This window comes from Oreochromis niloticus, linkage group LG2 (assembly GCF_001858045.2).
Source record: "Oreochromis niloticus isolate F11D_XX linkage group LG2, O_niloticus_UMD_NMBU, whole genome shotgun sequence".
Taxonomy (NCBI): Eukaryota; Metazoa; Chordata; class Actinopteri; order Cichliformes; family Cichlidae; genus Oreochromis; species Oreochromis niloticus.
This window is the reverse complement of record NC_031966.2, coordinates 18,867,004-18,883,485: the sequence shown is the minus strand read 5'-3', so window position 1 is coordinate 18,883,485 and position 16,482 is coordinate 18,867,004. Positions and strand designations below refer to the sequence as shown.

General features: G+C 40.3%; 2 protein-coding genes across 5 annotated transcripts in view; one reads left to right on the top strand and one right to left on the bottom strand.

The window, feature by feature from the left end:
- Positions 1-52: 52 nt before the first annotated feature.
- Positions 53-4,821, bottom strand: trmt12 (tRNA methyltransferase 12 homolog). 2 transcript variants are annotated; one of them, XM_013271335.3, is made up of 8 exons: positions 3,991-4,821; positions 3,688-3,856; positions 3,392-3,590; positions 3,142-3,292; positions 2,944-3,053; positions 2,189-2,346; positions 1,609-1,809; positions 53-1,034 (listed from the first exon to the last, which is right to left on the bottom strand). In XM_013271335.3, the coding sequence occupies exons 1-8, from the start codon at positions 4,041-4,043 to the stop codon at positions 1,020-1,022; spliced, it is 1,056 nt and encodes a 351-aa protein (XP_013126789.1). In that variant the 5' UTR covers positions 4,044-4,821; the 3' UTR covers positions 53-1,019. The 2 variants fall into 2 exon arrangements, with proteins under 2 accessions (XP_013126789.1, XP_013126788.1); XM_013271334.3 differs by having other exon boundaries at positions 55-1,809; positions 3,991-4,043; positions 4,117-4,821.
- Positions 4,822-10,021: 5,200 nt separating this feature from the next.
- The window catches only part of zdhhc9 (zDHHC palmitoyltransferase 9), a 28,876-nt gene continuing 22,415 nt past the window's right edge, over positions 10,022-16,482 (top strand). For all 3 annotated transcript variants that reach the window (XM_003445282.5, XM_019364650.2, XM_025910905.1), the window contains exon 1: positions 10,022-10,194. In XM_003445282.5, the coding sequence (XP_003445330.1) occupies positions 10,031-10,194 (164 nt within the window). In that variant the 5' untranslated portion in view covers positions 10,022-10,030. The remainder of the gene's footprint in view (positions 10,195-16,482) is intronic.

The window sequence follows — 16,482 nt, the reverse complement described above, 5'->3', positions numbered from 1 at the left end:
CAGACCATGTGCCTGTAAAAAACCAAATCATATGATTCACATAACTTCTCCATGTATGAAAACTGCATTCTGCAGACATTTATTCAGGCTTTTCCTTTAATCTGTCATTCATATAGGTCATGGTAATAAAACATTCCCCCTTTAAAGCAAACAAAAACAAACAAACAACAACAACAAGGAGGGTTGTGGATCTTCAATCATGCCAGATTTATGACTAATGCAGAATAACAGTGATAATAGTGTATTTGCTTTCCAATGCAGCAACCCTCGACTGTACTAGTAATCAAACACAACAATGAGCTGCTCTTGAGCAAGGCACAGCCAGACTGTCTAGTTGCTCGCTGGTAACACTGTGACTTTGGTGCACTCGTGAAAGGGATTGGGGATTGCAACTAATTCCCATGAACAAGGAATTTCCAGCGCTGGTCATAAGTCCCTTGCACAAAAGTGAGGCAGTCAACCTGAGGCCTGTATTACATTCAAAGCAAGTTCACATCTCCGTACATTAGCCACAAGATGAGGCAGTCCTACGAAGGTGGTTATAAACTCAACATGTCAACCCAGTGTTTCCCATAATCCAGCTACGAGCATGTTCACATGAAAGAAAAACATGCATCTGGATGTCCATGCCAGAAGAGTGCATATTTTAAGATGAGCAAGGTATAATATTAGAAACATATGAGGAAGTTAAACGCGTCTAGTAATACAGGCTTTACAGCAATACAGCCACTGTAGGCAAAGCAGCTGTATTAGGAACGCGTTGTATTACAAGATGTGTAAGTTCACAGATTAATCAATATTAAAGCTCCAGGACATTCAAGAGTCTCACATGACTACAACTGCATATTCTGTTAAATTACAAGCTACTGTTTGATGTGTGCAAGATGATTTTAACCTTATTCTTCCTTTCACAGCAATCTTAATGTAAGTAAATTTAAAAAAAATTATAAAAAATTTAAACCAAAAAAACAAAAACAAAAAATGCATGGCACAACTTATGAGAGCCACCTCATCAGAACTCAGCACATCTGCACCTAAAGGAAAAAGGAAAGTCTTTTAAAGATTGCACTGTTAAAGGAGGCATCTACATCAACTGTCAACAAACCTAGAACCACCTAAAATGCAGTCTTGAGATCGGTTTCCAGATGTTTCAACCCAAAAGGCTTTTCCACGAGGTAAGGTCATCAGCATAAGTTACCCTGGCAACGCACCCAGAGTAAGAACTGAACCACCTTTGCAAGACTGGAGACCCAGGGTTAACCCCAAAGTCACGTTGCTAAGCCACTAATCCTGCTTTGTAGTGCAGGCCTCTGGATAAATAATGTCTGCGGTTGGTTTGTCACAGCCTGACAAATGATTAAACCAGCTTGTGTAGGGTTTGGTTAGTAACTTCTGTTTGTTGAACACCACAGTGTCTGTTTAGTATTTGTGATGATTACTTTCTCTGGAAGGCCTGCACTCCAAGTCCAGCACGACATGGTGAACATGAGGTGCATATGACTTAACGTGCTCTATGTGCTGGATGTTTGTTGTCCACTGTGTACTAGTGAAGTCCTTTAAAAGAGAAGCGATGTGCTTTGCTGTGTCATCGGCCCAGGCCTGCCACACCTCTCTGTCTGCTTTTTTCCCAGAAACCTTCTGGGGGGCATCGCTGGCTGTACTGTGCTGTACCGGCGAGGTAACGTTCTGGTGTATGTGTAAAATGCCTCCTGTTGCTCTCCTGAGCAGTCGACAGGCGACAGACCAGCTGTCCTCAGAGCTCGGTATGAGACCCAGGTTCACTCGGTCAGCGACGCCACACAGCTGGAGCTGGAAAAACAAAAGTTAGACAAAAAGAGGTGATTACAAAAACCTGTATAGCGTATCTTTTTTTCTTAAAGCGGAATAAAAGGCAATTACATTTTTATAATAATGGTAAAAACTCAAAAGAAACAAACTTGCTGGTCACACTTGCTGATGATCATTTAATCAAGAGGATTTAATTAGCAGTCCCTGGCTGATACTTGCCTTCTTAATTAAGGGTAAGTAAGGGTGTACGTGCGGCACACAGTCCTGAGATATCTATCTCATAGTTAAAATAGATATAGTTTTTATTAGAGGTGGACTTTCTCTGATGAAATTATCATCTAAAACTGTAGTATATAAACACCACATGCAGCATAAGATATAATGATTCGATGAACTTTACTTGGCGATTATCTCCTTGGTGAATCGTACAGCGGTCAGACACTCCGTTTGCCTCGAGGTTTTTCTTTAGAGCTTCGACAGCGTTGGGGTTCCACTCACAAGCATGAACGTGACTGGCCTTTGCATGCACCAGATATGGGAGAGTGAAGTATCCAATACCTGAAGTAAGGCACAAATGTGAAAATTAAACAACAATATGCATCATAATTTGACGGGCGATCGTGGCTCAAGAGTTGGGAGTTCGCCTTGTAATCGGAAGGTTGCCGGTTCGAGCCCCGGCTCGGACAGTCTCGGTTGTTGTGTCCTTGGGCAAGACACTTCACCCGTTGCCTACTGGTGGTGGTCAGAGGGCCCGGTGGCGCCAGTGTCCGGCAGCCTCGCCTCTGTCAGTGCGCCCCAGGGTGGCTGTGGCTACAACGTAGCTTGCCATCACCAGTGTGTGAATGTGTGTGTGAATGGGTGAATGACTGGATATGTAAAGCGCTTTGGGGTCCTTAGGGACTAGAAAGCGCTATATAAATACAGGCCATTTTACCATAATTTGGTTGTTTTTAGGTAGCACACAGCTGTAAGAGCAACGGTACATGAGCAGTGAACTCAGCTGCACCTCCATTTGATTCAGAATTCAAGGAAACGACATCATTCAGTAACTTTATTTCATATCTACTAAAATTGGTCCTTTTAACCTTCAAAAAGTTACATTTACCACAGATTCCTTTTATTGCAATCACATAATATATTTTCCAGTTTTATTACCTGCATATAAATCCACTACAGTCTCCCCTCTGCAGTCAAATCCAGCCACCCGGAGCTTCTCTGTTATGTTTCCAGCTGAGAACATGCACTTGGTAACATCAAACTCATAACTGAAACAAACACGAAGCAGACATTTTCACACACATTTTAGTTTAATAAGCATGTCCCCAAGTGCTGAAATCTATGACTGATTATTACCTAATGCCATTGTCTACATGTTTGACCCAGCTGTGCTCTCCTAGCAGCATCGTCACCTCAGGAGATCTAAATCCATCTCTTGAAATTCTCCTGATCTTTGCTAGGCGCTTTGCTCCCAGTCCTCTGGCCACTGTGCTCCAAAGCTGTTGATCTAAATGAGTTAAAAAAGTAGCCAGTGAGCCTCCTCATGAATTATTCTGTACATTTAGTGGTAAAGTAAAACGTGGTGCAGTTTGAGATCAGTAGCTACCCATGTTTTCCCATAACGGCAGAACAAAACAAGTGTCTCCCAGCAGGACTAGGTCTCCATGTCGCTGGAAACTGCGAGGGAGGTCTCTCTTCAGCTCTTCTGTCCATCTTTCACCATGAGACTCCAACAGCTCCTGGAGGACTTTCTCCAGTTTACTACCACTCGCCCTTCCTTTCTCTTTTTTTGACTGTAGAGCAGACTGTGGTGAAAGCAGGACAGACAAGAAAATATTCACAGAGTACAGAGTATTCATCAGTAAAGCTTGCTGTTAATAATAATCGTTCAGCTTTAATTACCTTACTCCAAACTACTTCACAAGCATCATCTGAAGCCACAGTGGTCCTGAAAGACTGAAGATCGAGCTGGGACAAACAGGATGCTAAAATGGGCAGGAGGACTGTCCCATCTGAGTCTTTCACTAAACTCAAACTCAGGTCCAGAGCCCCTTTGGACTGTAGTGACCTCCTGTGAAATAAAATGCATGTTAAATATAATGTCAAAGTTATTTCAAACAGGCTGTTTGTTAAAATCAATCAGCTCCTGTTTGCTAATGCTAATTGCTAGCTGCCGTTGATAGCAATGATTAAATCGTGGATTACCTGAGCTTCTGAGCCTGACACTGAGGCACACGAAGGCATGGCACACCGTCCATCTGTAAACAAACAAATCAGCTCTATTTACATTTAGATTACGATGCAAACAAAGACCAGATGGACGTCAACAACCTGGTAGCAGCTTCCCTACTACACACAACCCGTGTTTCCAGTCGGACTGTTATGCCGGACGGACAACTCCGAAAACAAGCGGTTGATAAACCAAACATATATTAACAAAAACGGCACCCGGCGAACACATTTTTAATGTTTTTGTCTCTGTTTATTTTACTGCTAGAAAACTACAGCTCTTGCTCAATTAAACGAGGCCAAAAACCATTAAGTGATAGCCAATTTTAGAGAAGTTGCTCACTGAGCCCGATAGATGGAGACAAAAGGAAGAGAAATCAGAGGGTAAGTTACGGCAGGTAAAGCAACGTTAAAGTAAAGCAGGCTAAAAATCCTCCAGAATCAATCTAAAACTAATATCTATAATAAGATATAAAATGAATGGGTCAGTATGTGTGAAATACAACACAGCACAACGAATTCGCCGTTGTGGAGGGAATTTTGCTGGAAAAATTTGACACGTTTTTTCATTACACCCCAAATTAAAAGTAAACAGATCTCAAGTCCACAGAAATGTTGGAGACTGTGTGGAGAAACAGAAGCAGATCATTCACATGTATTCTGGAAGTGCATAAAAATTAAAAAGTATTGGGAAGACCTTAAAATGACCATGGATAATATTCTGGGTTATGCACTCCCAAACACTTGCCAAGTGATGTATCTTGGAAACATAAAGGAACAGATACAAAAGGAGGACTTATATTTAGTAAAAAATATTCTAGCCGCAACTAAAAAAGCAATCACAAAGAAGTGGTTACATCCAGACCCTCCCACTCAACGAGACTGGATCATCGACTGTAGTATTGTAGAGGGTATCTCAGAGATGGAAAAAATAACATTCAATATTAGACTGATGGGATGTAAGTACGATAGACAATGGAGGAAGTGGAAAGCATTCCGAAGTGGCACCAAAAAAAACAACACAACAAGAAATGTGCATGTGATAGATGGAAAAGAAATGTTAACTCCAGCCTGTTTGTATGTTTGTTTGTTTGTAATTTTCTTTACTGTGTTTTTTTTTTCAATGTTAACTAAAACTAATAAAAATTAAAGTTGGAAAAAAAAATTCAACTGTTTGGGTTTATTCTTAGTGTGCCTTTATTCATATTGTATTTGTGTAATATAGTCAAGTTATTTTGTAGGCGTGTACTAATGCAACAGAAGCATCAGTAGACACGTGTACTCAAAGGCCACTTTATTAGGCACACTTTACTAGTACCTGCAGATCTTTGCAAACTTTCATGGCATAGATTCACCAAGGTGCAGGAAATATTTCTCAGATATTTTAGTTGATGTTGACATGATGGCGTCACACAGTTGCTGTTGATTTGTTGGCTGCACATCCATGATAGGCTGTGGCATTTAAATGACGCTCACTTGGTCCAAAGTGTGCCAAGAAAATGTCCCCCCATACCACCATTACCAGACTGAATGATTGATACAAGGCAGGATGGATCTGTTTCCATGCTGTTCAAGCCAAATCCTCATCCTGCCATTTGAAGGACCAGGCACCTTTTTACCATTGCTCTGTTGTCCAGTTTTAGCAAGTCCCTGCAAAATGTCACCTGACTTTCCTATTCTTAGCTGATTGGAGTGGTACCCAGTTTTGTCTTCTGCTGCTGTTCAACGTCTTGTGTTTAGAGATCCTCTTATGCAAAGCTTCGTTGTAACAAGTGTTTATTTGAATGGTTATTTGAGTTAATATTGCCTTTCTGTTAGCTTGAAGCAGTCTGGCCATTTTCCTCTGAACTCTGGCATAAACCAGTGAACTGTTACCGACAGGATATTTTTTACTTTTATGGACCATTCTCTGTAAACCCTAGAGACGGCTCTGCAGCAAAATTCAATTTCTGAAATACTCAAATCACCCATCTGGCACCAACAACCATGCCACCTTCAAAGTCACTTAAACCACCTTTCTTCCTCATTCTTATGCTTGGTTTGAACTTCAGCAGGTCTTCTGGACCATGTCTACACGCCTAAATGCAGTTAAGTTTTTGCTAAACAAATTTAAGGACAAATTTCACTGCAAATTTAGGAAAATGATAGTATGCACCTGTGAGATGTCTAATAGCCAGGAATTCCAAATTTTTATAGCAGGGTAGTGCAATTGATGTTTGTTAGTGCCCAAAAGATGGAGGCACTATTGGCATGCGTATCTCAGACAATTTTCCTTTTCTTCCGAGATAACGTTATCTGTCTATTAGTGTGTATGACATTAGATCAGTCATGCCACCACTGAGCGTTCCCCTTAAAAAAAGATTGTCCGTGTTTGACAGATCTAATGAAAAGTGTCATCTGAATTTAAATTCAGATTTTAACCTGTCTGCAGCTGGGGGTGCATTTGAACTTGAGAGGGCGGGCGGGTCAATGCTACATCTGACACGTCATCCATCATCTCTGTGTTTGATGAGGTGTTGGAGATGTTATCATGGCAGCATGAGTGAACTGAGGCAATATTGTAGCATTGTGATATATATATATATATATATGCAGCTGTATATAACAAATTAAAGGAAATCAAAAGCTTGCCAGCTTGAATGCATATCCTGGTATTAAATTCACAACTGTCCTGGACTGCTGTGTTCGCTTCGGATGACTCCTCACCCCCCACCCAACCCCGTGGCTTGTCATGTCCTTCATAATGTTGTGCTGTGGACATTCATGTGCTTTTTTGTGCAGAGGAGTTTTTTTTGTTTCCTGTTCTCATGCTGTCCTACCATGGAAGCACAGCATGAGTAGGGGTCTCTTTTTTTCCTCTTGTACTTTCCCATTGTAATGTACATTTCAATGTTTTTTCTCTAATGCTACCAATCTCCGACCTGTATCCCCATGTAATGTCTGTGTTGTATGTGTAAGGTCGGGGGGGTCCCATTTCACTGCAGGGCAACCTGCATGTGACGAATAAAGCTTTGATTGATTGATTGATTGACTACTGAAGGGATGGACCATTCTTGATCAGCCATTATTTTAAAAGATTGGTGGACATTGTCTCACATGTTGGCTCAGAGATTTGGTGACTGCAAAGTTTGTAGCATATGATTCACATCGTTTTCAGTAATAATCAAGCTATTCATTTGCATTGACTCTTTACTCTAAAGGTCACATAGAGTGGCAGGAAAATGCCTTCCACAATGTAACACAACCAGCAAATCCCCTTAATGTAGTGGCACAGGTTTATTTGTTCCCCGCCTGTACCTTGTGTGGCCAGTGTAAAAGTGTCAGACATAAAACCAAACTGACTTACGTATCCGTCAAAATCATTATGAACAGTGTAGCTTTCAAATAAAACAATAACCAAACTCAATGGTGATAACTCAGTTAAATACTTTTCCCAATTAAGAAATATTGTGTAGCAAAGCATTATGAGCAAAGCATTATACACAAGTGTATAATGCTTTGCTCACAGCATAAGACTCTTATTCACCTTCTTCTTAAATTTTAGTCAAAATTGTTAATGTAACCATACGATTATGATCAAGATCCAATAAGAAGCAAGAAATACATGTGATCTATGTATAGGAGTTGCTCTTAAATGATCATTCTTGAATTTGTTATATATTTGTTATATAAATAAAACACTATTAATTCTTATGAAGAAATACACACCTAATGAAAATGCTGTCCTTCTCCTGACTGACTATGAGCACAATCGGCAACATCTATTCAAAACTTCAAAACTCTATCAAACTATAATTATCCATAACTGTAAATTTGCAATTTTGCACATTTATATTGCTATTTTTGTGCGTATCTCTACATATATGCCTTAGTATTGCATACTCTGTATATATTATCACTGTGACAGTGTTGCAACTACTTGCACTTTAAATTCTGATTACACCCACACATAAGCTACAAGATCTACAAAGCACTGTTTTACTTATTACTACTTTCTTTTTAGTCTTTTTAGTTGTGTGAAGGGAACCTGCAAAGTAAGAATTTCATTACTCTGCATAACCTTTTGTGTTTTGCAGTGTACATCACAATAAACTACTTGAATCTTGAATCTTAAATCAAGGAAGAGAGGTCATTGACATTAATCAGTCTGGAGAAGGTTACAAAGCCTTTTATAAGGCTTCGGACTCCAGCAAACAAAAGTGAGAGCCGTAATCCACAAATGGATACAACTTGTAACTGTTAATGATTTAATAATCAGAAAGAGACCGAGCAAAAATCGCATCCATGGGAGAGCTGCAAGGAGAAAACCACTACTGACCAAAAAGAACATATAGGCTCACCTCACATATGCCAAAACATCTTGATGATCCCCAAGACTATTGGGAAAATAAACTGTGGACTATTAAGACAAAAGTTTAACTTTCTTGAAGGTTTACATCCTGTTACATCAGACATAAAGGTAGCACAGAATATCATAAAAAGAACACCATAACAAAAGACATGGTGGAGGTAGTGCCAGACCATCGTCTGGGGCTGCTTTGCTGCTTCAGGACCTGTTCGACTTGTTTTACTTGATGGAACCGTGAATTGTGCTCTCTCCCAGATAATCATGAAGGAGAATGTCAAGCCGTCAGTTTGTGCCCTGAAGCTTACTTGGGTTATGCATCAGAAAAACGATCTGAAACACAGCTAGTCCACCTCTGAATGACTAAAATAAATAAACAAATAAGTAAAAATGAAGGTTATGGAGTGGCCTAGTCAAGGTCTGACCTTAAATTAGATGCTTTGGCGTGACCTTAAACAGTTCATGTTGGAAAACCCTCCATGTGGAGGGTTTATAGATATAGATCTATATCTATATCGCATCGATTTTAAGCTTTGCAATTAGTTTGAAACATGCAAGTGTGAAAAATATGCCAAAAATAAGAAATGAGGGCGGGGACAAAGAGTTTTTCACACCATTGTGCACACGTGGTGTTAGAAATGCAAGTGTATTAATAATATAGCTGACATACACCGTGCAACAATTCATGTGGTCAAATCTTCAAATTGTATTGGTTTGTTTTAGCCTGTCAAACTGTCATGTGTGATGCAGTTTAAATAATGTTAAAAAAAGACCTCTGCATTGTTTTTCTCTGCTCTCGTGGGGGATTAATCCCTCTGGTTTCCATTACCAATTAACTCCAATAAAACACTTCACGCTCTGCTCCCTTGGGCAATACGATAGGCGAGCAATTTAGCATATTAATGTGATCGAGACAGGACCTGTTCCTGTGTCCTTTGTTCCCTTTTTCTTTCACCTGTCCTGCCCCTTTAAGATTAGACATTTCAATCTAGGCGTGTTTCCTGCTACCATTGACTAAAACCGAGAGCTGGCAGGCTGTAGGGGGGAAAGGCATATCCAAGAGCTTTACATATTCCTGGACACACTGGCGATTCTTTCTTATTTTTTTTTCTTTACATGAAGGCTGTTTAACCAGCAGTGCAGTCACAGTCTAACAGCCTATTTGTGAAGACCCAGCAGCTGCTGGCCCGTAAAACCATTTATGATTTATCGAGATGATATGAATGTCAGTCGGTCAAGGTCCGCTCTTCCGATTCAAACGCTGGATTTTCAGGTTTCTGGTGGGAATCATCTGCCGCACGCGTTTGGATGAATTTCTCCTGATTTCCAGAGGAGCGTGAAGGGATTGAGGTTGTTTGAGCGGAGAGGGAGGCTCACTGTGGGAATGACATGCTGCAGTAAAGACGGGAAATAATATGGATTAGAAAACGCTGATGATGTGACTGCGACACTTTGAATGGTCAGAAAATGCTTCCCAGCCGCCACTTAGCGCACAAGTCTTTAATATCACTCATTAACTGGACTGTTTTTGACTAAATACTATTTTGGGAAGGGGCTACATGTGCGCAGATCCCCTCCCGAGCCATCGGCGTATTGTCTGAATCGCTTTGCAGTATAAATACTTGTATTGACCCAAAGAAGCGCACACTGCTGATCTGAGAAGAGGACACCATGTCGGCGGTGATGATAACACGAAAGGTGCGAAAATGGGAGAAGCTCCCGGGGAAAAACACTTTCTGCTGCGACGGACGGGTGATGATGGCCCGGCAGAAGGGCGTCTTCTACCTGACCCTCTTCCTCATCGCCGGGACCTGCGCCCTCTTCTTCGCTTTCGAGTAAGTCATACCCCGTGGCAAAGTTATCAGCTGCTCCAAAAAGTATTTGTAACTCCCTTTAGGCCTCTTATGCCTTTTCCAGTTCCCAAAATATCGAGTCTTATAGCCTTATCCAGCATTTGCCAACTTTAGAGGTGCATAAAATCAGTATAAACTCATATAATAAATATTTTAGCTTCTCAAATGTTCCTTCAATCAAAAAACATCCGTCACTGCTTATTTACGTGTTAGAGATCCGGTGTCCGCCCTGAGAATATAGGTTATTTGATCATGAAATGCATTAACAATTGACAATTTATTTAGATTGATTGATCTGGAAAGCAGTATCCACCTTCTCAGAACCCAAGGCATATCCTTGACTAGCTGAATATCCTAATGCATCACAAAGAGTAAGGTAAAGTCCTCACCTTTGATTAGGTTAAATCAGCAAATCAAGCTCGTACCTGATCCTGATATCTGTTGTGTGTAGCTGATCTGAAAAAGATTTTTAAAGGAGTATTGGATTTCTGTTACCTTTTTAAACCTACTTAATGGTAATGTGATCCTGGGCAGTAACTGTAACCTCCTTTTATGGTCTTCATTTGTAACAGGCAACAATTTCACTTTGATAACCTCATATTCATGTCTTGTTGATCTAAATTCTCTTCCTGACAGAGAAGATGGTTATGACTGACCACATACTGAGTTGTTCAATATTTAACGACACAAGTCGTTCAGCTTCGCAGCCGGTTTAAGACAGAAAAGCTGCCCAGTTCTGTCCCAATCCACTACTTGCACAACCCTTTGGACTCATTACCCCGGCAAGCACTGTCGACCTGCTCAGATGCTGCTCTTGAACCCAGATCTCATCAGTTCATGCTGTACTGAGGAGTGCCTTTAAAATGAAGAACATGGACGTGGCTCATAAAGCAGTGCTGCTTACACTTTCTGTCCACGTCCTTCGTATTTCCTCTTTTCTTTCTTGGTAGTTTTTAAATGACACAGAACACAATGATTTGGCACAAAATCCTGCTGTGTAACACAGTAACCTCTGTTGACTGTGGGTGTGTATGCGGCTACCAGGCCAAATGGATTTGGAGCACAGCGGAGAAGAGAAGTAGCTGCTCTTGCATAGTGCCAGGCCCTTCCCGTCTCTGTCTGCCTGCACGTTAATGGCCTCTTGCTTTCCTCTGAGTCTGCACAGAAGGAGCCGTTGTCCGGCTCAGAGCACAGAGGGAAAAGGATGATACTGCTCACGCTGAGCATCCAGAGCTGGGAGGAGGCATTATGATAACTGATAGCTAGAGGGTCGTTAACTCGCTATGTTCATATTACAGCACAATATAATTATCTTGCTGGGTGGGACAGCTACTGAAGTTGGGCCCGAGCAACATGGGGGTAATTGCTAAATTCAGTTACATGGTAACTTGATACATTTGAAGCTATGACAGGGTGAAAGGCTCTGAGGTATAATGCATTCACAAAATGCCAATTTAAGTAGTAATAGAAGCATTAAAACACCAAGTCTAAGCTCTTTGCTATTGTAGAATTATTTGTCAGCTAGTGCGAGAGCTGTAAGTAACAGCTGTTTTCATAATTAATGCTTCTGCTGTTGATTATGTTCATTTTCTGCATTTTCCAGAGTCTGAGACTGCTTGTTCAGAGTACTTATTTTATCTTAAAACCCGACTGAAACCCTGCCCATCGCTTGTCACCCATGAATAAATAACAACTATTGCATAATCATGAAACTTAGCACAGACATTCAGGCTCCCCAAAAGAAACCAATTGTAATCCCCCAACCCCAAGTCTTGAATCTTTCCTGGTGTGGTTCCTGGTGTGACTCCTCAATACGTCATGTGTAAGAAATGCAGGGAGACCATGTGGAGAGCAAAAGAAAAGTGCGCTTAATTGCAATTTCAAGGTCACAAGATATGTTTTGAAGATGACTCAACTTTCTTCTAGCTGCTTTAAGATAATCTGCATTCATAGTTGGACTGAAATTTGTCCTAAATTTCAGCTACACCAAATGGCACGAACCGTTGAGCGTTCCCTCAGAAAACGCCTGTTAAGTTTCCCCACTAGATGATGTTGTGATGATGTTCTAGCCACCACTGTGACAAAATTACTTTGATTTATGACTAAATCATTGCAAAACTGATCACATTTGTAACAGCTGCTGCTCTCTTTTGAAATGTCATCATGTTAAGCTGCTAAACTAAGCCACGCTAGTGGATAAATATCTGTTAGGCTTGTCATTATGAGTATAAATCAGTATGCTAACGTTAGGATTATCTGGCTCATTTTGTGCTAAAAATGGAAAAAAAGGTATAAAACAGAAGCCAATAAATTATCAGTTAATCTGTAAAACTAATATTTGTTGAATTTCACTGATCTATAACACTCAAAACAAACCAGTGATCAAAAATGTAATTTTTGTATAAGGGCTTGCAACACATTAAAGACTGTATTGCAGTCGATTGTGTGACGCTGCATCAGTGTAATCAGCTAAGCTGTCTGTCAGGGCAACGTCTTGCTGTTTCTTTATCTTGGAGAATTCCTTCCTCACATGTGAGCTTAAGGTTGGGCAGTGTGCTGCACCGTGACGTTGATGGCAGAACAAGGGAGGGCAGTGTCATGGCGTGAGCTGGCTAATATCCAAGAGCAGGGAAGCAGACATCTCACTTTTATCATCAGCCACCGGCACCATGTGCAGGGAGACCCCGACGTGTTTTAATTTGTGCCAAATTGCGGAAACCAGTGGCTGAGTACACAAATGGAAAGATGCATTAGGAACAAGTAAACAAATTAGTCACTGAAGAAATGGGCCCAGCCTTTTTAGTTTTCTTTTCCCTTGCTGGGCAGAATTTTAAGTCTTTACATCCTTACTTTATTGGATTTGTGCTGATCCTTTCTGCATATGTATTAAACTGGGTATTGCATTCAGTGTGTGTACAGAGGGCTTTAGCATGTACATATCTGCAGAAGGCTTACTTGCAGATAGATGTTTGCAGGTTTGGTCTCTATTTGCTGCTCTTTGTCAACGTGTGTGCATATGTGCATGTGGATTGCCACCTATGGATTTTGGAGGAAGGAACAAGAAACTGGAACATAAAGACAGTGTGTCATCTGTCTGTCCACCACAGGACACTTAGCCACTAGGCCAGAAAACCATATGTGCATGACGATCTTCTTTTCTGGGTGTGTATTGGTACTGTATGTGTGCGGTAATGGGAGCAATGCAGGAGAAGTAGGTGTACAGGGCTGAGCCTGCAGAGTGAGTGGCTGCAGTCAGAAGAGCTCTTGTAGTCAACCCCCTGAGCCTCTCTCAGCATCTAACTCCACCCTGTCTCCCTGTTAACCAATCGGAAAGCGGCATCCGGCCAAGGCCAAATGAGCAATAACATGATTTATACCCTACTCAGAGTACGCGCTCCATTTACAGTAACCATGATCTAAAGGCTTTGTTCTCTGGAAGCTTCTCTGTCAGGAGAGAGCCGCTCCTCTGTGGAGGGTGGATTTTATAAATATATAGCTCACAGCCTGTGAGCCAGCTTCATGCAAGGAAGGAAAGTCCACATTATATTTGCATAAATTTTGGGGTGGGGTTGAAATAGATGCACTGCTATCAAAAAATGTAACAGAAATACTGCTAAATAAACACATTTCTCATCAGTCTCAAGTTCACTTGCTAAATATTATATGACGCAACATCTGTGATCCTAACTTTAATCCCACTAAACGTTCCGTGACCCAGGCTCTAATGTTTCATCTCTCTTGTTTGGTATTTAAATGTTGCATAACAAGGACGACTGATTTAAGCCTGGCATCAGAGTATTGAGTGTAGTCGGAGCTTCAGGTTCAGGGGGTACAAGCTACCCATGACATCAGAGCAAGGACATGTATCACTTTTGTCTACCTGAAGCAAGACTGTCAGTCACGGCTTGATACTGCATACTAATGTATGAGGTACTGATATCTGCATAGTTTGCATGACTCTTGAAATATTTTTAGATAAGAAGTAAAATGTTAAGTGAGATTTTGGATTTCGTCAGGCTTTCGTTTTTTTTTTGAATATTTATGAGCATTTATGAAAGCTTTTCTGATATTGACTTGTTTTCTGCTTGTATCTTAAAAAGGAGAGAGGGCAAGCAGAGTTTGAGAGCTTTTGTTTTTTTTTTCCTCAGCAGTGCCCTAGAAACAGCCAGATGTTTGTATGACAGAAGGCTGTTACTGAGGCCCACTGTTGAGCTGCCTGCACAGCAAGTGCATAATTCATTTGGAGTATGATTCAAGCAGGCCTGCAACAGCTTACAGCTGTTAAGTATTAATAACGGAAGGGTTTGAAATGTTCGACAAAGGTAAAATGTCATGAGTCACTATGTGTGGCGTCGTAATCCCGGGTTCAGGGGCGGTGTGGCTGAGACGCTGAAGGGATTCTAATTTGGTGATATTACTACTTTAGGAGCTTTTCATCTCTGAGCTTGTGTCATTCTGAGTTAAGAAGGAAATAAATGTCTGCAGAAGACTCACCCTAAAGCATCTAATGCCCACCCACACCAGGCACAGACATGCTAGTAGGAGCAGCAGCAGTAGGTAGTTTATCTCTCTCCTGTGTAATGAGATTTAATTGTTTTATTTTAATGCCTTTATTGTCTTTTATGACCACCAAGTTTTTCCCTAAATGCGTTCTCTTTCATTAAACAACAAAGTTTATTCGGTATAACTTCGGTAAAACTCGGGGTCTAATGCCCACTCTGTGATATTTGTTTAAGATTTAAGTAGGGGCCAATAAATAATCCAAAGACCACACAGCAAGGGTTTATTTGCCTATTAAGTCAAGGGGTAAACTCAAGTGTGATAATATTTTTGTGCCATGGTCAATAAGATTACAGTGAATGTGATGTGGGCCTCCTCTGGGTCAATCAGTGACCAATATGACCTGCTGCAACTTGTGCAAAAAAAATAAAAACTGTAGAAACAAGAGGTTTTAGCGTCTCATACCTTCATATAATTGGCAGTGGCACAATTTAAAATCCTTTATCATCATTATTATTATTATTATTATTATTATTATCATTAATAAATTGGATGAATTCAGGAATGGGTTAATATGCATATAAGGGATGAGGTTAACAAATGTAATCAGGTTACACATTTTGCCTTTTGTTTTGCAGCATAGAATACACAGGTAAGTGTGCAGCTCATTAATTAGAAGACAGTTTGCCAAGAACTATAAGAACACAGTCTGTTTGGATTGTAACGGTAATGCGTTTTATTTCTGTAGTACCTTTCAAAAACAAAGTTACAAAGTGCTTCACAAGATAAGATAAGAAACAGCAAATAAAACATCTAAGAGAAGGCAAAGGTCAATCAACATTTGGCTTAAGAAGCACAAAGAGATAAAAAGTGAGGAATAAAGAAAATTAAAAATAAAACAACAGGTAATTAAAAGCTAGTATAAAGTAGATTGAAATTATAACTAGGAGAAGGGGATTAAACAATTAAGGTGGACAACATCGAAATAAACTTCAAATGGAGGCACAGAAAAAGCCTGCTTTGACAAAATATGTCTTTAAGAAGAATTTAAAAGACATAAGTGAGCTTGGTGATCTGATCTCCTCGGGGTGATTATCACGAAAAATGGGTTACCTGACAGAAAAAGAGTGATCACCCTTGGTTCTCAGCTGAGACTGTGGTTTGAGCAGCTTGGTTGAGGACCTTTTTTTCATTATACTTTTCTTATTTTCTGTAATAATCCAAAAGCCTACAGACAAATTCTATTGTGTATCAAGGCCAAGGTGATTCTAACTTCCTGGTTGGTTTAAAAAAAACAAAACAAAAAACAGCACTCTATTACAAATGTATTATATCTAAAGGTAGTTCATGTATTTGTAGCATTTCAATATAATAGAAGGTATTGTAATGTATTCTCGATGAGCATTACATGAGATGATTTGTACTACTGTTTATTTTGCTAAATATAAAGCAGTAGGTAAGCTTAGCTTTGCATAAAATTTAGATATTGTGGCACACCTGTCTCTGTACAAAGGTAAGGAAATCTGCCTTCCAGCACCTCTCAAGTTCATAAAATATCTTCCGCACAGGTTGTTTTCACACCTTCACAAAGACATGTTGTTAAAATAGTAAACAGATATTTCATAAATATGAAGTAAGTTGGGTAAGGAAGAGGGTGTGTTAGCAACATGTGCGTGTCAGTTGACGGATATCCCCTCGTAGACGATCTAGTTTTTCCTGCTGCTTCTGTGGTGATTGGTGAACACGGAGTCACCAGAGTGGTGCCGTGAC